The 21,187-nt window shown below is 41.3% G+C and overlaps 2 protein-coding genes across 2 annotated transcripts in view; one reads left to right on the top strand and one right to left on the bottom strand.

The window, feature by feature from the left end:
- The window catches only part of LOC106090101 (uncharacterized), a 339,431-nt gene that overhangs the window by 114,163 nt on the left and 204,081 nt on the right, over positions 1-21,187 (bottom strand). Inside the window, exon 5 of the mRNA XM_059369225.1 lies at positions 4,362-4,402. Coding sequence (XP_059225208.1) covers positions 4,362-4,402 — 41 coding nt within the window. The remainder of the gene's footprint in view (positions 1-4,361; positions 4,403-21,187) is intronic.
- The window catches only part of LOC106090100 (E3 ubiquitin-protein ligase RNF170-like), a 538-nt gene continuing 209 nt past the window's right edge, over positions 20,859-21,187 (top strand). The window contains exon 1 of the mRNA XM_013256187.2: positions 20,859-21,125. Coding sequence (XP_013111641.1) covers positions 20,955-21,125 — 171 coding nt within the window. The 5' untranslated portion in view covers positions 20,859-20,954. The remainder of the gene's footprint in view (positions 21,126-21,187) is intronic.

The following is a 21,187-nucleotide window of genomic DNA, read 5'->3' as shown; positions in this document are numbered from 1 at the left end:
GTCCGTCCGTCTGTCTGTCGAAAGCACGCTAACTTCCGAAGGAGTAAATCTAGCCGCTTGAAATTTTCCACAAATACTTCTTATTAGTGTAGGTCGGTTGGTATTGTAAATGGGCCATATCGGTCCATGTTTTGATATAGCTGCCATATAAACCGATCTTGGGTCATGACTTCTTGAGCCTCTAGCGTGCGCAATTCTTATCCCATCAAAATAAAATTTTGCACGTCGTGTTTTTTTATGATATCCAACAACTGTGCTAAGCATGGTTCAAATCGGTTCATAACCTGATATAGCTGCCATATAAACCGATCTTGGGTCTTGACTTCTTGAGCCTCTAGAGTGCGTAATTCTTATCCGATTGGAATGAAATTTTGCACGACGTGTTTCGTTATGATATCCAACAACTGTGTCAAGTATGGTTCAAATCGGTTCATAACCTTATATAGCTGTCATATAAACCGATCTTGGGTCTTGACTTCTTGAGACTTTAGAGGGCGCAATTCTTATCCGATTGGAATGAAATTTTGCACGACGTGTTTTGTTATGATACCCAACAACTGTGCCAAGTATGGTTGAAATCGGTTCATAACCTGATATAGCTGTCAAATAAACATATCTGAGGATTTGACTTCTTGAGCTTCTAGAGGGCGCAATTCCTATCCGATTTGGCTGAAATTTTGCATGACGTATTTTATTTTTACTTTCAACAACTGTTTCAAATAAGGTTCAAATCGGTTCATAACCTGATATAGCTGCCATATAAACCGATCTGGGATCTTGACTTCTTGACCCCTAGAGGTCGCAATTATTATCAGATATGCCTGAAATTTTGTACGACGGATCCTCTCATGACCATCAACAAACGTGTTTATAATGGTCTGTTTTTTCCTAAGAAGAGATGCCGTGAAAAGATCTCGACAAATGCGATCCATGGTGGAGGGTATATAAGATTCGGCCCGGCCGAACTTAGCACGCTTTTACTTGTTTTTTTTTTAATTCACCCCTTTTATACCCACTTTCGAAGGATGGGGGTATAATTATAAGACCATCTAGCCATGTCCGTCCGTCTGTCTATCTATCTGTCCGTCTGTTGAAATAACGCTACAGTCTTTCGAAATAGAGATATTGAGCTGAAACTTTGCACATATTCTTCGTTTGTCCATAGGCAGGTGAAGTTCGAAGTTGGGCTATATCGGACTATATCTTGATATAGCCCCCATATAGACCGATCCGCCGGTTTAAAGTCTTAGGCCCATAAAAGCGACTTTTTCCGATTTTGCTGAAATTTAGAGCAGTGAGTTCAACTCAAGATCAATTTGGCCCCGATCGGCCCAGATTTGGATATAGCTGCCATATAGACCGATCCCTCGATTTAAAGTCTTGGCCCTATCTCTCGATTTAAGTTCTTTGGCCCATAAAAGACGCATTTTTCGTCCGATTTCACAGAAACTTGGGAGAGTGAGTTGTGTTAAACCCTTCGACATCCTGCTTCAATTTGGCCCAGATCGGTTTTGGGTCACAGATCAATATTTCCATGAGCTACCTAATGTGGTGTGGTGGGTATCAAAAGGTGGGCCACGCCCGACTTTAGCCCATCTTTACTTATCTTTTCAAATGTAGACTAATTGTAGACTACCCCAAAAACTATTCGCCTCTGTGGTAGTAATTTAGCCCTGCTCCACACCAATACTCACACAACAGTTAGCAACTTCCGGTAACAGAAATCGGATATGCATTACGCCCTCTAGAGGCCCAAAAAATCTAAATCCAAGATCGGTTTGTTTGACAGCTATAACGACACATATGCCGATTTGGCCCATTTACCATCCCCACCGACCTGCACGAATAAGAAGCAAAATTTCAAGCTCTAAGATTTAATTCTTCGAAAGGTAGCGTGCTTTCATAAGGAAGACAGACGGACGGACAGACATGACTAAATCGATTTTTTTAGGTTTCACGTCAATATTTCGATGAGTCACCCAATGTGGTGTAGGGTATCACAAGGTCGCCTTCGCCCGTCTTTAATCCGTCCTTACTTCTCATTTCAGATGTAGACTAATTGTAGAATACCCCAAAAAAGAATTTTTATCCAGATTCTCCCCTATGGCAGTGATTTAGCCCTGCTTCACACCAATACTCACACAACAGTTACCAACTTCCGGTAACAGAAATCGGATAAGCATTACGGCCTATAGAGACCCAAAAAATCTAAATCCAAGATAGGTTTATTTGGCAGCTATAAGGAAACATTTGCCGATTTGGCCCATTTACAATCCCCACCGACCAGCACGAATAAGAAGCAAAATTTCAAGCTCTTAGATTTTCTTCTTTGAAAGTTAGAGTGCTTCCGATAGAGAGACAAACGGACGGACGGACAGACATGATTAAATCGACTTTTTAGGGTCTCAGGTCAATATTTCGATGAGTTACCCAATGTTTCGGCTTCAACCGTCTTTAGTCCTTCCTTACTTCTCATTTCAAATGTAAACTACCCCAAAAAAGTACTTTTTTTCAGATTCTCCCCTATAGCAGTGATTTAGCCCTGCTCCACACCAATACTCACACAACAGTTAGCAACTTCCGGTAACAGCAAATTATAGTAAAAATCATAGTAAATTTAGTACTCATTTTAGTTTAGTTTTTTTTTTTTTTTTTGCAACTACTACTCATCAAACACTTACTCTGAGTTCTGCAAATTAGAAAACGCATTTGCCTGGCATTTTCGTGGGAGGAGGCTTACAGCTTACAACGCGCAAGAAAGGCAGTAGTAAATGTTGCGCTCTTACATTGATGTGTTGGTTATAAGACAAAGTTCTTCGTTTTTCATTCTGTTCTTTGGTTTTTGTGAATACCCTCAGAAAAGTTTTAAATGAAATGTGGGGAAAAATTAACATCATTATTTATGAGTTCCTCTGTTGCGTATTCCCTCTTTTTTTGGATGGAGGGGGGATAGGGTTTTTTCGCTGAGCCACACTCAGGCACACACACACACACACAGAAAACAATTTACAATTTATCTTGCAGAGACAGACAGCAGGCAGGCAGGCAGGCAAGCAGACACAGACACCAGAATGCACGCACAAACAGGCGGAGAAAAAAAATAAAAAAACCTGAGAATGCTTTCACATCTCCATTCTATACACCAACCCCACAGCCAGGGCAGACAGACGTATGAGGAATATTGTTTTGTAGTAGTTCTTGTAGTTGTTGGAATTGTTGTCATTAATTTTATTTAGTGTTTGTGCATTTTTTTCTTCTCAGCTTCCAAGTTAAATAAATGGGTGGTTTGAGCGAGAGGGGCAATGTAATAAGTCATAGTTTCCATATTTCTTTCTGTTTTTTTTCTCCATCTTTTATCACAGACACTTAAGCACAGACACCACAACACAAAACACCACACCACATGAACTAACACTGGTAAAGTCTTCTATTGATTGCCACAGAGTTTTATACTGCCTTGCGTTTCTCCCCTTAACCATTAACCGTTCATTTAGTTTGTCTCTTTGAAAGAAGAAAAAAAAAAAAATTGCAAAGATTTGTATTTTCCTTTCCTTTTCTCTTAAACTTGACTAGGGGACCAGAGGAAAGCCCGCTGACTTGACACTTCGGTGTACTGCAACGAAATGAATTTTGGCTAAAGATGCAAAGATGCTGTGACCTCCCTCGCAGTAAAAGCAGAGCGCTTTGAAAGCAAAAAAATAAAGAAAATCACAAAGCTGAGATTGTACAGCAGCAGAAGAAATGTAGAAAATTCATTCACTCACTTCAACATGAAATTGGCAAAGGAGCAGAACTAACCATCAAATGGAGAGAACAAATGAGAGCTGCTGCTGAAGATAGCTCCAAAACTAGAACTTACCCCACTAAAAAGCAGAGTAAAAGCTTTTTTCCTTTCTAAATAAATGGGGGAAAACCGAATAGTAAAGCTTTTTGCCATTCGCTCCGTTGTAGAACTCACTCAAAAGGATGCCTAAAAGGCCGGTCACACAACAATTCTGCATAGCCCCCTTGAAAGAGAGTAGATGCTGCAAAATAAATCTCTCTCTCTCTCTCTTTCTCTTCCTTACTCTCATGAGGGGGGATGCTGTATGCAGCAGTTTCGAGCTCTCCACTTTTTGTTTGCTCCATTTGCAGCGACTTTAATTAATATTAAATTAAATGAGCACTTTTATTGGCCACCTTTTGCATATTTCAGTCTATCACTGTTCCCACCACACCAACAGCATGCAAAACACTCTGGCAACTCGCATTTGTCGGCATATCCATAGCGCTGCTATGTCTTGCTATCTCTTTATGACATGCAACACTAGGGGGACAAATTAATAAAAACGAAACGACAAACACACACGCAACGTACTTACCCACATACTCGTTATAGAGATGCCAGTACGGAAAAGTAAATCTGTAAGTGAGGAAAAAAGAGCATAGGTTAAAAATTTCTAAAAATTTCTTTAAAATATTTTTTTAACTATAAATGTGAAAGTGTGGCATTGTGTTTGCTTGAAAAATGGCTGCAGGGATTTAGATGACATTTTCAGAGAATGTAGACTTTGGGCCTCCAATGAAAATTTGATATTCAATTTTTTGATTCCCGAGGGAGAGGGGGAGGGGTGAGAATTCTTTCCTCTCCTTAATTTTCAAAATCGAAAGATGGGGAAGATGTGTGCATCGATTTAAGAGAAATTTTATGTGCCTCTTTATGGGAAAAAAAAATTGGGTTATGTGATTTGGGGGAACGCCCCACCCCAAAAACCAGCCATATGGACATGTCTACCGTTTGGGACGATATGGGTATCATATGAAAGGTATTTAAGAGTAGAATAAGAATCTGATATAAAAATTTCGGCCTCCAATAAAAATTGGGTACTTAGCTTATTGATACCAGAAGGGGGGAGTATCCTCCCCCTTACCTTAATTTTCAAAAACCTCCTATTATGTCACATTTGACATCTATCCACTTTAGTGGCAATTCAAAAACCACGAAATGGGTATAATAACTGTAAGTCAAATAATCAAGGGGAACGCCCCAGCCAAACGGACATGTCTACCGATTGGGACTATAAGGATATCAATTGATAGGTGTTTATAAGTAGAGTGCGAGTTAAGCATACAAGTTTATCTCAACATGTCTGGGGGATCGCCTCAACACAAAAATGGAGAAGCAACCCCCCAAGGAACATGTTCACCGATTGGGACAATCAATGGGTATCAAATATGACACTTATTGGGTTGCCCAAAAAGTAATTGCGGATTTTTCATATAGTCGGCGTTGACAATTTTTTTCACAGCTTGTGACTCTGTAATTGCATTCTTTCTTCTGTCAGTTATCAGCTGTTACTTTTAGCTTGCTTTAGAAAAAAAGTATATTTGATTTAAGTTCATTCTAAGTTTTATTAAAAATGCATTTACTTTCTTTTAAAAAATCCGCAATTACTTTTTGGGCAATAGTTACTGGATGGTCGCCCTACCCCTATAGGTCAGTTGGTATAGTAAATGGGCCACATGGGACCATGTTTTGCTATAGCTGCCATATAAACCGGTCTTGGATCTTGACTTCTAGAGCCACTAGAGGGCGCAATTTTTATCCGATTTGGCTGAAATTTTCATGAGGAGCTTTTCGATGATTTCCAACAACTACATTAAGTATGGTTGAAATCGTTTCATAACTTGATATATGTAGATGTCATATAAACCGATCTGGGGTCTTGAATTGTTGAACTTCTAGATGGTGCAACTCCTATCCGATTTAGCTGAAATTTTGCAAGACATGTTTTGGACTTCCAATAACTGTGCCAAATATGGTTCAAATCGGTACATAACACGATATAGCTGCCTTATAAACCGATTTGGGAGCTTGCCTTCTTGAGCCACTAGAAGGCGCAATTCTCACCCGATTTAGCTGAAATTTGGCATGAGGTGCAATGATTTCCAACAACTGTGTTAAGTATGGTTGAAATCGGTTTATAACTTGATATAGCTGTCATATAAACCGATTTAGGATCTTGATTTCTTCAGCCTCTAGAGGGCGCAATTATCATCCGATTTAGCTGAAATTTTGTTCGACCGCTTTTCCTATGATCTTCAACACACGTGTCAAATCTGGTCCGATTCGGTCAATAGCCTGATACAGCTCCCATATATTTTACTTCTTGAGCCTCTAAAGGTCGCAATTCTTATTCGAATTGGGTGAAATTTTACCAGCTTTGGCGGTTTTTTATACCCACCACCACAGGATAGGGGATATATCCATTTAGTCTTCCATTTGCAACACATCGAGATATCCATTTCCTACCCTACAAAGTATATATACTTCGGATCGTCGTAAAATTCTAAGGCGAGTTAACAAATGTCCGTGTTACTGTCCTTCTGTCTGTCTGTCCGTCCGTCTTCAAAAATTGAGATATTGAACTGAAATTTGCTGCACGCAGGTTAACTTCTTGAAGGGGCCAAATCGGACCATATTTGGATATAGCTGCCACATAGACCGATGTGCCGATTAAGGGTCTGAAGCCTATAGCGGCTGCATTTATTGTCCGATTTCGCTGAATTTCGTCTGTCCGTCCGTCTGTCTGTCGAAAGCACGCTAACTTTGAAGGAGTAGAGCTAGCCGCTTGAAATTTTGCAAAAATACTTCTTATAGGTGTAGGTCGGTTGGGATTGTAAATGGGCCAAATCGGTCCATGTTTTGATATAGCTGCCATATAAACCGATCTTGGGTCTTGACTTCTTGAGCCTCTAGAGGGCGCAATTCTCATCCAATTTGACTGAAATTTTGCACATAGTGTTCTGATATCACCTCCAACAATTGTGCGAAGTATGGTTCAAATCGGTTCATAACCTGGCATAGCTGCCATATAAACCGATCTTGGATCTTGACTTCTTGAGCCTCTAGAGGGCGCAATTCTTATCCAATTTGACTGAAATTTTGCACATAGTGTTTTGATATGACTTACAACAACTGTGCGAAGTATGGTTCACATCGGTCCATAACCTTATATGGCTGCTATATAAACCGATCTTGGGTCTTGACTTCTTGAGCCTCTAGAGGGCGCAATTCTCATCCAATTTGACTGAAATTTTGCACATAGTGTTTTGATATCACATCCAATAGCTGTGCGAAGTATGGTTCAAATCGGTCCATAACCTGAACTAGCTGCCATATAAACCGATCTTGGGTCTTGACTTCTTGAGCATCTAGAGGGCGCAATTTCTATCCGATTTGACTGAAATTTTGCACATAGTGTTTTGATATGAGTTTCAACAACTGTGCGAAGTATAGTTCAAATCGGTATATAACCTGATATAGCTGCCATGTAAACCGATCTTGGGTCTTGACTTCTTGAGCCTCTAGAGGGCGCAATTCTCATCCAATTTGACTGAAATTTTGCACATAGTGTTTTGATATCACTTCCAACATTTATGCGAAGTATGGTTTAAATCGGTCCATAACATGATATAGCTGCCATATAAACCGATCTTGGGTTTTGACTTCTTGAGCCTCTAGAGGGCGCAATTCTCATCCAATTTGACTGAAATTTTGCACATAGTGTTTTGATATCACTTCCAACAATTGGTTCAAATCGGTCCATACCCTGATATAGCTGCCATATAAACCGATCTGGGATCTTGAGTTCTTGAGCTTCTAGAGAGCCCAATTCTCATCCGACTTGGCACAAATTTTGTACAACTGCTTCTCCTATGGCCTTCAACATACCTGTGCAACATGGTCTGAATCGATCTATAGCTTGACACAGCTCCCATATAAACCGATCTGCCGATTTTGCCTCTTGAGCACCAAATCGGAGCACAAAAATTAGATTGTAGGACTTTGCTACGCCGAAATTTTTGCAGATGAATCTGAATTTCATATACCTGGATCCAGCTATGTCCCATATTTGATGTAAATCTAATGCAGAGCTGAACAATGAAAACGGCGTAAAACATATCGGTCACAGTGTAAAAGTTTGGGCCTGCATGTCGACAGCTGGTATAGAGAATTTAGTTTTCATTGATGGGATTACTGAACAAAAAGATGACTTTTTGAGACTTTTTGTAAAGTAATTGGCTTCAAAGTATGCTACGTGGTTAAATACCCCATCAATTGGCAATAGCCCTGTAGCAGTTGTTGAGAGCAAAAAATGGGCTCAACAAAATGTTGGATGTAATTCATTTTCCTTCCCGGCAAAACGCCAAGTATTTTGTGCTTTCAGCATAAGTATTATCTCCTCCTTAAGAGGCAGGTGCCACCGTAGCTACCAAATTTGGCATCCCTATGCCATACAGACCCAACGCATCTATGGAGAGTTATTGAGAATGGCATCAGGAGAATAGTAACTCTTTTTCCTTTAGTGCTGTTGGTGTGGTGTAAATTTTGTGCGTGAGCCATAAGTGCTCTCATCATAGCTCTTTGGTGAACTCGGTGTTTTGTTTGGTGTATAACAAACAACAAGGGGATGCTGAGGAGAGGTGTAAACAATGCCGTTTAAATTGAAAGCAATTGTGATAAATTGAGTACATGTATCTCTGTTTTCATTTTGCACGTGTGTAAGTTCATGTGTTTTGTCAATAGCCTTAGTGGCAGCGGGAGGGTGAGCCAAATGGGAGGCCATATGACTGAGTGTGTATAACACCCACAACACTTACTTCACATGCTCACGTTATCAAGGCTAGTGACCTTTTAAAACAGATATATGTACGTATTCACTCATTCGAGGCTTTTAGATTACTCTCTATCTCTCTGCTTGCACAACACAACACACCCCACCCACCCACTCCCACAATCTCTCTCTCTCTCTCTATCTGTCTTTTTCTCAACAGCCATACAGTGTAAGTTTTGGTATTCCTGATGCTCCTACTGCACACTTTGCCACAAATTCAACTTGAATAAAAACAAAATATTCCTGAAGTGCATTGCAGCAATGGCCAAGTGAGTGCGTAAGTGTTTGTCTGTGTGTGTGTCTGTGTGTGTAAGAGTTTTGAGAGGGAAGCCTTTCGAGTGGGGGCCTAAAAAAATTCCATTGCATACCCGGCTAAAGTTTTAACATTTTCATTGTTGTAGTTGTATGTTTGCAGGTATGTGTATGAGTTTGTGTGTGTGTGTGTTTTTTTTGTATTTTTGTTGCTTTATCATTTTTTCGTAGTAGATACACGTGCTAAATGTACAACAACACAACCAAACACAATTCCTCTCATAAGCTGCTGCAGTGATAAGGAGAGCCAGTCGTAGGGTAGTGGGTTGCTTGTGCGTGTGCATGTTTTTTGCGAAATGTTTGAAAAACTTTTCAAATATTTTTACTGGATAATTTATTAAGAGCTTCCGACTTTTCCAATGCATTTCTCAATAAAATTGCATCGAATGGCTATTTGGCTATCTGGTTGCTCTGGACCGACTAAATGACTTGCAGTGTTTGTTCACCAGCAATGTTCGGCTGAATGGGTAAAGTTACACTGGTGGTATGATATCATCATCATCATTGGCTGTTTATTATGGATTTTTCTAAGAAAAAATTTAAGCTACATATGGTTCTTGACTAAAGGTATCATATAATTAAGAAATATTGTTTAACATTAACAAGTAAAAAGACATTAGGACATTTGATACCCACCACCTCGGGTATATATGAAAATCCCCTTTCGTCACAATCCGGTAAAAATTGGATAACTAATGCACCCAAATTCGACAAGGATATTCGGTGTGATAATAAAAATAAGTCACTGTTGAATTTTGTATTTCGAATTTCAACAAAATCGGGTAATAAATAATTCTTTTATGGGTTTTAGACTTTATCGGCTTTATCGCCAGATCGGTCTATATGGCAGCTATATCTAAATATGGTCCGATCTGAACCATATTTGGGTCTTATGTTAGGAAGCATAAAACTATTCAATGATTCAAATATCAGCGAAATCGGTTGAAAAATAGAGCTTTTATGGGCTTTAGACCCTTTATCGGCAGATCGGTCTATATGGCAGCTATACCTAAACATAGTCCGATTTGATACATATCTAGGTCGGATAACAGGAGGCTTAAGATAACTCTCTGTTTCAAATTTCACCGAAATCGGATGAAAATAAAGCTTTTATGGCCTTCAGACCCTTTATCGCCAGATCGGTCTATATGGCAGCTATATCTAAATATGGTCCGATCTGAACCACATTTGGGTCTTATATAAGGAGTGGTAAAACTACTCACAGTTTAAAATTTGACCGAAATCGGTTGAAAAATAAAGCTTTTATGGGCTTTAGACCCTTTATCTGGAGATCGGTCTATATGGCAGCTATACCTAAATATGGTCCAATTTGACCCATATTTAGGGCAGATATCAGGAGGCTTAAGGTTACCATATGTTTTAAATTTCAGCGAAATCGGTTGAAAAATAAAGCTTCTATGGGCTTTACACCCTTTATCTGGAGATCGGTCTATATGGCAGCTACATCTATATATAGTCCGATCAGAACTATATTTGATTCCGATATTTAGAGGCCTAAAACTACTCAATTTGTCAAATTTCAGCGAAATCGGTTAAAAAATAAAGTTTTTATGGGCTTTAGACCCTTTATCTGGAGACGCTGACTTTTGAAGGAGTAAAGCTAGGCGCTTGAAATTTTGCAAAAATACTTTCTATTAGTGTAGGTCGGATGGGATTGTAATTGGACCAAATTAGCCTATGTTTTGATATAGCTGCCATATCAACCGATCATGGGTCCTGACTTCTTCAGCTTTTAGGGGGCTCAATTATTATCCGATTTAACTGTAATTTTGCACGTGGTGCGTTGGTATCACTTCCAACAACTTTGCTTAGCAGGGTTCAATTCGTTTCATAACCTGATCTAACTGCCATAGAAACCGATCATGGGTCCTGACTTCTTCAGCTTTTAGGTGGCACAATTCTTATCCGATTTGGCTGTAATTTTGCACGTGGTGTTTTGGTATCACTTCCTATAACTGTGCTAAGTATTGTTCAAACCGTTCGTATAGCTGCCATATAAACCGATCTGGGGTCTTGACTTCTTGAGCCTCTAGAGGGCGCAATTCTCATCAGATTTGGCAGAAATATTGTACAACGACTTCTCCCATGACCTTCAACATACGTGTCCAATATGGTCTGAATCGATCGATCGATCGATCTATAGCCGTTCTCCAGATTTTGCTTCTTGAGCCCCTACAAGGCGCAATTCTTATTTGAATGGACTGAAATATTATACAATGACTTCTACAATGTTCAGCATTCAATTTATTTGTGGTCCGATTCGGACTTTAACTTGATATAGCTTCAACACCATAACAGATTTTATTCATTATTCTTTGTTTGTCTACAAAGAGATACTGCCCAAAAAACTCAACAAATGCTATCCATGGTGAAGGGTATATAAGATTCGGCCCGGGCGAACTTAACACACTCTTACTTGTTATTATATGGTATACTTTTAGGGGCGCTAGTATAACAACATAAGCACTGAGTTAATTCACCGTCCACCATACGATGGGGGTATACTTATGTCATCATTCCGTTTGAAACACATCGAAATGTTGATCTGAGACCCATCAAAGTACATATGTTGTTGACATTCTAATTCGATTTAGCCACGTTCTTCCGTCTCTCCGTCTGTCAAGAGCCCATTAAATTTTGAAGGAATAATGCTGGGCATGCTACGATCTATGGCAAATCTGGGTCATGTGTATACCACATGATCTGTTCATCCTTCCGTTTGTCCATCCTTCCGTCTGCCCATCCTTCCGTCTGTCCATCCTTCCGTCTGTCCATCCCTCCGTCTTTTCATCTTTCCGTCTGTCCATCCTTCCGTCTTTTTATCCTTCCGTCTGTCCATCCTTGCGTCTGTCCCTCCTTCCGTCTGCCCATCCTTCCGTCTGCCCATCTTTCCGTCTGCCCATCCTTCCGTCTGTCCCTCCTTCCGTCTGCCCATCCTTCCGTCTGTCCATCCTTCCGTCTGTCCATCCTTCCGTCCGTCCATCCTTCCGTCTTTCCATCCTTTCGTCTGTCTATCCCCCGTCTGTCCATCCTTCCGTCTTTTCATCCTTCCGTCTTTTCATCCTTCCGTCTTTTCATCCTTCCGTCTTTTCATCCTTCCGTCTTTTCATCCTTCCGTCTTTTCATCCTTCCGTCTTTTCATCCTTCCGTCTGCCCATCCTTCCGTCTGCCCATCCTTCCGTCTGCCCATCCTTCCGTCTGCCCATCCTTCCGTCTGCCCATCCTTCCGTCTGCCCATCCTTCCGTCTGCCCATCCCTCCGTCTGCCTATCCTTCCGTCTGTCCATCCTTCCGTTTGTCCATCCTTCCGTCTGCCCATCCTTCCGTCTACCCATCCTTCCGTCTGCCCATCCTCTCGTCTGTCCATCCTCTCGTCTGTCCATCCTTCCGTCTGCCCATCCTTCCGTCTGTTCATCCTTCCGTCTGTTCATCCTTCCGTCTGTCCATCCTTCCGTCTTTTCATCCTTTCGTCTGTTCATCCTTCCGTCTGTTCATCCTTCCGTCTGTCTATCCTTCCGTCTGTTCATCCTTCCGTCTGTCCATCCTTCCGTCTGTTCATCCTTCCGTTTGTCCATCCTTCCGTTTGTCCATCCTTCCGTCTGCCCATCCTTCCGTCTGCCCATCCTTCCGTCTGTCCATCCTCTCGTCTGTCCATCCTTCCGTCTGTCCATCCTTCCGTCTGTCCATCCTTCCGTCTGTCCATCCTCTCGTCTGTCCATCCTCTCGTCTGTCCATCCTTCCGTCTGTCCATCCTTCTGTCTTTTCATCCTTCCGTCTGTCCATCGTCTTTCGTCTGCCATTCCTTCCGTCGGTCTATCCGTCCGTCTGTCCATCCTTCCGTCTGTTCATCTTTCCGTCTGTCCATCTTTCCGTCTGTCCATCCTTCCGTTTGTCCATCCTTCCGTCTGTCCATCTTTCCGTCTGTCCATCCTACCGTCTGTCTGCCCTTCCGTCTGTCCATCCTTCCGTTTGTCCAGCCTTTCGTCTGTACATCCTTTCGTCCGTAAGCAGTTTTTGTGCTTTTTGATAAAAAAAATTTGGACAACATTTAATTTTCATTTCCTAGAAAAATTTTTGTACAATTAATTTTAAGAAACATCTTCCAATTTTTCCCAATTTCAATTTAGATTGCGGGTATTGGTGATTTGATACATCCCTCCGAAATTTGTTAAAGAAACTTTTCCCTCCCATCAACATTTATGTACCATAAACACTTTCAAAACTTGTCCAACATATGTCACAAATTATTTGTCCCCAATAAACTTTAAAACTGTGTGTGTGTGTGTGTGTCACGCCCTTCAGATCTGCTGGGGGTAGTGCAGTGGAGGTTGTAAATAAGGAATTATGATTTAATTTCACTAATTTGTGAGTTTGTCAATTTTTATTGAATTAAATTTTCCATATAAACTCTACTCGCCTACTAATGATGAAGTCAAAGTCAAGACGAGTCGATGTCAAGACCACTAACCAACAGCGGAGGCAAAGCTAAAGCTGTTCGTTTTCGTAGTTAATGAATTTTTACTTGGTTTCATGTCAAGGATGAGTGAAGAGCAGGCATTTGTAAAAAATTTTAAACAACATCCGGCAAAGGCAGAGCATAGACAAGCAGATGAGCAAAGGTTTGCACACAGAAGCACTCACACACACACACACACACACACACACACATTAACATAACAACCCAGTTAAGTGAGTGACTGGTGTCATCTTAAATACGATTTCATTTTTCCTTAAAAGCATCCTTTTTGGCCAAAAGTGTAAATGTAAATGCGGATGAGTGAGTGAATCTCCTTTATTTGGGTTTCCCTTGAAGACTGCGGACCAAATAGGGGAAAAAAAGGTGTTGGGGTAGGGGCTTCTTATACAAAATCCCAAGCAAGCATTAAAGTCAGCGCACGTATTTTGTTTATTTTAGCACGCAACATGATTAATGACCCAAATGAATAGACGCGTAATAATACCACCGCGCTGATGATGACGACGATCATCAGTAGCCAAAATTTTTGTTTTCTTATTTATTTTTTTTTTGTGCTGTTGGTTTGCTTTTTGTTTTTCTTTTCGAATTGCATTGGCTACTGTCCCCATGCCATTCGTCCTGAGGAAGTTGCCTTGGTTCTATCTTCCATATTCAAATGTTTGCCAAAGAAAAACCAAGTAGGAAACTCCAAACGGCTTTCAGGGTCGACAGTTGGAGACTCTATATCAAATTTTTTATGAAAAAATCGTAAAAATGGCGAAATATTGTAAAACAATTAAAAGCGTGCTAAGTTCGGCCGGGCCGAATCTTTGGAACCCAACACCATGGATTATGCTAAAATATGGGAGCTATATCAGATTATAGACCGAATTGGGCCGTACTTGGCGCAGTTGTTGAGAGTCATAACAGAACACTATATGCAAAATTTCAGCCAAATCGGAAAAAATCATGGCTTGTAAGGGCTCAAGAAGTCGAATCGGGAGATCGGTTTATATGGGAGCTATATCATGTTCTTGACCGATTTGAATCGTACTTGCCTTAGATGTTGGGAGTCAGAACAGAATACCATGAACAAAATTTCAGCCAAATCGGATGAAAATTGCGGCTTCCAGGGGCTCAAGAAGTCAAATCGGGAGATCGGTTTATATGGGAGCTATATCCAAATCTGAACCGATATGTCCCAGTTGCAATCCTCAACGACCTACGTTAATACAAAGTATCTGTGCATAATTTCAAGCGGCTCGCTCTACGCGTTCGACCGCTATCGTGATTTCCAAAAAAATGGCCAAAATGGACATTTAACTAAGAAATAGGCTTGTTGTGCGCTCTAAATGCCGAAAAGTAACCCGGAAGAAATCTATGCCTGTATTTCCGTATAGCTTACAAAATCCTTACTCGTTTTACATTCTGAGCAACTACAATAATTTGCTTCAAGTCTGGTATCGTATCCGCACCTAAGTCTGGTATCGTATCCTCCATGTTCGTCGCAAAAGACGGGCATTGCACGATTTGGCTGCCCGAACAAATTTTCGAAAGGCCGAGTTGTCCAACTTTATGGGTCCATGGACCCTAAGTGGTCCACTATTTGAACGAACTAGATCAGTGAGCTGCCATATTTGTGAATGATAATGAATAACAGCTCACTGAATTTATTGAACTAGTGAACTAACTTGGTGAACAAGTTCAGTAGACTGTAGTGAACGATGTCTTTAATGGATGACATTGCCTAACTCACTCACTTAGTCAGTTAAACTATTGAACTATCTTAGTGAACTAGTTCAACAACACACTGAATGTGTTGAATTAGTGAACTAATTTAGTAAAATATTTCAGTAATCTATGATGAAGCTCAATTTAATAGACGACATAGCCCAAACAGCTAACTAATTGACCAACTTTACTGGTCTACGGATCCTAGGTGGTCTGTTTCTTCAATCAATTAGTGAACTGAATTACGAACTAGTTCAGTAAGCAGTCCTATTAATGAATGACATTGAACAATAAACTAATAAGAGACAACAGCTCACTGAATGCATTGAACTAGTGAACTAACTTGGTGACCTAGATTAGTGAGCTGTAATGAACGATGTCTTTAATGGACGACATTGCCTAATCACTCACTGAGTTTGTTGAACTATTGAACTATCTTAACGAACTTGTTCAGTAAGACACCGAATGTATTAAACGACTAAACTAAATAGTTCAGTAAGCTATAGTGAACGCTCAATTTAATTGACGACGTTGCCCAAACAGCTATCTGAGTGACAAACTTTATACTATCTATTTGAACGAACTAGTTCAGTTAGCAGTCGTATTATTAATGAATGACATTGAACAATAAACTAATAAGAGACAACAGCTCACTGATTGTATTGAACTTGCTTTGTGAACTAGTTCAACAGTACACTGAATGCATTGAACTAGTAAACTAATTCAGTAATCTGCATTGAACGCTCAATATATTGGACGACATTGCCCAAGAGCTCTTTAAGTTAGTTGAAATATTGAACCAACTTTGTGAACTAATTCAACAACACACTGAATGTATTGAACGAGTGATGTGATATAATGAAATAGTTCAGTAATCTATAGTAAACGTTCATTTTAATAAACGACATTGCCCAAACAGCTAACAGAGTGGTCAAGTTTAGGGGTCTGCGGACCCTGGTGGTCTGTTGATCCAACAATATATTACTGAACTGAATAAGAGAACTATTTGAAGGAACTAGTTCTGAGAGCAATCATACAAATGAACGACATTGAACAATAAACTAATAAGAGATAACAGCTCCTTGAATGTATTGAACTAGTGAACTAACTTTGTGAACTAGTTCAGTAAACTGTAGTGAGCACTGACATCACTGCACGATATTGCCTAACAACTCACTGAGTTAGTTGAACTAATTTAGTGAACTAGTTCAACAGTAAACTGAATGTATTGAACTAGTGAACTAGTTCAGTAATCTGTATTGAACGCTCAATATATTGGACGACATTGGCAAGAGCTCTTTGAGTTTGTTGAAATATTGAATTAACTTAGTGAACTAGTTCAGCAACACACTGAATATATTAAACTATTGAAGCAATAGAGTGTAATAGTTTAGTAATCTATAGAAAACGCCAATTTTAATGGAGTGATCAACTTTATGGGTCTACGAACCCTAGGGGGTCTATTGATCCAACAATAAATTGTGAACTGAATAAGTGAACTATTTAAAGGAACTAGTTCTGAGAGCAATCGTACTAATGAACGACATTGAACATTAAACTAATAAGAGGAGACAGTTTACTGAATTGAACTAGTGAACTAACTTTTTGAACTAGTTCAGTAAACTGTAGTGAACACTGACATTAATACCCGATATAGCCCGATAGTTAGTTGAACAAACTAAATGAACTAGTTCAACAGTACACTGGATGCATTGAACTAGTTCAGTAATCTGAAATAAAAGCTTAATTTAGTGAACGTTATTGCCCTAGAGCTCTTTGAGTTAGTTGAAATATTGAACCAACTTAGTGAACTAGTTCAGGGAGCTGTGGCAAATGATTACATTAACAAATTACATTTTTAAGTTTTCGCAAATTTTATTCCGCAGATAAATAACTTCATATATAAGGAGCCTTTACACCTAAAGATATTTGCTGTTTTCTTTGTCTTCCTTTTGGTTCCTTCAAACTTATTTCCCCAACTTAGTTATAATACCCATGTTACCCACTGCCAATGTAGGGTATGAAAAGACAAAACGTTTCTGTTTAAACATCTGTCCGTCTGTCCAGCCATCCATCCATCCTGAAGACGGCCGTCCTAATATTTGGAGTGTCATTTCCTACGCACATTTTCAAAATCCGCTTAAGTTGGTGTAGATTAAAAACCAGCTGAGTCTCGTTTGTTTTTTTTTTGAATGGTGGTGGGAGTATAAGAAGAAAAAGTTAAAAAAGGCTGGTAAAGCTAGAGGGGGGTTGTGGGTAAATTTGTAACCATTTCATTCACAATTGTTGTCTTCGTCGTCTATTCGTTGTCTTTGCCTTTCTGGTAGCTTGCCACCAATACCACCTTACCGCAGAATGTTGCTGGTGTGTGTGTGTTTGTTGTGGTGTTCATTTTGATAAATTTTGTTTATTTAAGCATCGTATACCAAGAAAAGGTAAATAGATTTATTTTTTGTTGTTGTTGTTGTTTTCGCTTTTTGTTGTTGTTATTCATCTCCAAAGAAGGCAGAAAGTTAACAGCTAGCGGTAACGAATTTTGGGAATACCCTTCTTGGAAAGCAAGGATAATTGGGAAGTTTTGACGAAAAGGACATAAATTCTGTAGCAAAAAAACCTTTGAGACATATGTAGTTCGAATAGAAAGAGAGAGAGAGAGGGAGGGAGCTTAGCGATTTAAATCAGCTGATTGTATAGAATGAAGAAACTCCAGCAAAGAAGTCTTTTAAAGGCGAACATGAAAGAACATGCAAAAGAGGAAGACCAAAACTCCGATGGAGTGACTAAGTGGACATCTCGAAACTGGGTGTCAGAGATTGGAGAAGAAGCGCAGAGGGGGCCTTCAATAATGTGAAGATAGGGGCTATAGTCGCCGCACTGGACAGTAACATGCCTTATGGCAGGATTATTAATGCGAACTTGGGAGATAATGTGGTTAGGAGGCGGGTGACCAGAGGAACGCCCCAAGTAGGGGTGTTCTAGCCGATCCTATGGAACCTGGTGATTAATGAAACCCTGATGGATCTCGGTGTGGATGGTACGAGGATTATCGCTTATGCGTACGACGTCGTGCTGCCGGTTCGAGGCAGGTTTAGGTCGACAATCACCGAGTTCATGGAAGGGTGACTGAGGAGGTTGTCGCGATGGGCTAACAGAAATGGGTTAAGGACCAACACAGGGAAGACGGTGTTGGTGCTCTTCACGCGTAGATATAAGATACCGGAGTTCAGACTCCAGTCCTTGGACGGTTTCACCCTGCGGCTGTCGAAGCATAGTCCTCGATTCGAAACTGTCCCGAAAGAGGAACACCGAGGAGAGAAATCGTATGGCACTGTGTGCTTTTTACTCCTGCACGGGGATGTTCGGTAGGAAGTGGGTGGTAACTCCCGAAGATGATTTATTGGATGTATACGGCCATCGTGAGACCAGTACTGGCCTATGGGGCACTGGTATGGTGAAATGCCGTGGGAAAGAGGACACGTGCGTGGGAGTTCGAAAAGGTCCAGAGACTGGCCTGCGTCGGGATCACAGGGGCACTGAGATCCGTACAGTAGACAGACCTGGAGGCGATGCTGGATATGCAGTACATTGTGGCCTATATTTGCAACTGCGCCGCCAGGGTCAAGCTTTGGCTGAGGGAGCTCGGCATGCTGAAGGAGTATGGTTGAGGCCACAGTTCGATTATGGGTTTTATGGATGCGGAGGGTAGACTGAGGAGGATCTCCGGCTACCTGGCACCAGTGCCAATTAAAGTGACAGCATTCGCGATTCGATTTCCTGAGAGGGACGAATGGAGTGCGAATGGCGTACTTGAGGAGGAAGAGACCCCGATCTACACAGATAGCTCCAAGATGAAGTCAGGGACTGGATTGCCCATGAACATTCCACTAAGGAACAGAGGCAAACTTCTCACATATCAATGAGTGCAGTCCGATTGAAGTTTAAGCTCCATGATAAGGGGCCTCCTTTTTATAGCCGAGTCCGAACGACGTGCCGCAGTGCGACACCTCTTTGGAGAGAAGTTTTACATGGCATAGTATCTTACAAATGTTGCCAGCATTAGGAGGGGAAAACCACCACTAAAAATTTTTTCGGATGACCTCGCCAGGATTCGAACCCAAGCGTTCAGCGTCATAGGCGGACATGCTAACCTCTGCGCTACGGTGGCCTCCGGGGGAGGGTCTACTCTGTTGCAATCAATATGAGTGCACGATCTTTCAGGCAGAGGTTTGTTCCATTGCAGTGGCCGCAAAAGAAATTCTGGTAAGGGACTTACCGTCCACGAAACTCAGAATTTATGTGGACAGTATGGCGGCACTCAAGGCCATAGGTTCAAGGATGGTTCGAGAGGCGTGGCGGATTGTTTGGAGTCCCTGGATAGGCTCCGGACCCACGATGTAACGCTGACATGGGTTCCTGGACATGGGGAGATTCAAGGAAATGAGAGGTCGGACGAGTGCGCTCGAAGGGTTTCGTCTGCGCCGGGCGGACCAGTCATCCGCCTTGCCAACATGCCATTTGTCGAGGTACTGAACACAGTAGAGGAGAAGGCCAGGGCCATAGGGTCAAGGATGGTGAGGTCGAGATGCGTGGCGAATTGTTGGGAGTCCCTGAATAGGTCCCCGACCCACGATGTGACTCTGACATGGGTTCCTGGGCATGAGGGGATTCAAGGAAATGAGGGGCGGACGAGTGCGCCCGAAGGGGTTCGTCTGCACCGGCCGGATCAGTCATTGGTCTTGCCTACATGCCATGCCTACATGCCTACTGAACACAGTTGAGGAGAAGGCCAGGGAGGCGTCGGTGGAGAGTTGGGACTCGGTGGATGGTTGTCGGACTGCAAAGGCGCTATGGCCAGTCATCGACCAGATAGAGAAGAGGGAGTTGCTGGCGTTCGATTAGAGGTCGATGAGTACCTTGACAGGAGTCATAACAGGACACTATGGGATAGGCCGCATGGCGGCGCGCATAGGAATACCGCACAATGACTTCTGTAGGAGTTGCCTCGATGAGGATGAGGAGGAGACTATTAAGCACTTGCTGTGTTCTTGTCTGGGTCTGCAGAGACGTAGGCTCTCCTTTCTGGGTAGCTGTTTCTTTGTGATCTGGGTGAACTTACGAACGCACCTCTTGTATGTCTCCTGAGGTTTGTTGAGGGAACAGGATGGTTCCGACGGGGGGGTGCCATTAGCTTCGGCGTAGGACCATCTCTGCTTGCGTGAGGATGGGTGTTTCTTCACCCCCTGCACGGGTTCACCATTCCTCCCGTCTTTTCTTTTATTCGTGTATTACCTCTAGTCTCAGGTCACACATCTTCTTTCTCTTCCCTTTCTCTCTCTAGGGTACCGTAATGGGCCAAACTGGCCTCCGACTGAACTCTCCTTTGGTGGGCAACCTATTCCACCTAACCTAACCTATACCCTCCTAATGCTGGAGACATATGTGAGGTACTATGCCAAGTAAAAACTTCTGGCCAAAGAGGTGTCGCACAGCGCCACGACGTTCGGGCTCGGCTATGAAAAGAAGGCCCCTTTTCAATGAGCTTAAACTTGAGAGTTCAATAAATGAAAAAAATTAAAATTCCCCAATTTTATCAAACTGTTTAGAATGTTTGTACCTAATTTCTTTCGAAAAAAAATGTTATTTACCGAAAACAATTTATTTTGAGTGTCAATTACCTTTTGAAAGCACATCAACATTGTCATAGACACAAATTTTCAATCGTTCATTGGTTCGTAAAATTTTTTAATAAATAAAAAATAATTTCTTTTTATTGTTAACATGGCCGATCAACAAATGGACCTTCAGTGCGCCATATGTTTGGAGCAAAAACAATCACCCACAGCTGTGACTTGTGGTCATTCATTTTGTCACACGTGTTTGGAAGAATATATGACCTATGTTGGATATGAGTGGTCAAAAGAATGTCCAATATGCGGCAGTCGTTTAAAGGTAATTGAAGGACAGTTCAAAACTGCAATATTTTGTCCACAAGTTTTGCCAACATAAATCAT

The sequence above is a fragment of the Stomoxys calcitrans genome, chromosome 5 (genome assembly GCF_963082655.1).
Source record: "Stomoxys calcitrans chromosome 5, idStoCalc2.1, whole genome shotgun sequence".
Classification (NCBI taxonomy): domain Eukaryota; kingdom Metazoa; phylum Arthropoda; class Insecta; order Diptera; family Muscidae; genus Stomoxys; species Stomoxys calcitrans.
Note: the sequence above shows the minus strand (reverse complement) of the source record. Positions and strands in the feature narration are given on the sequence as shown.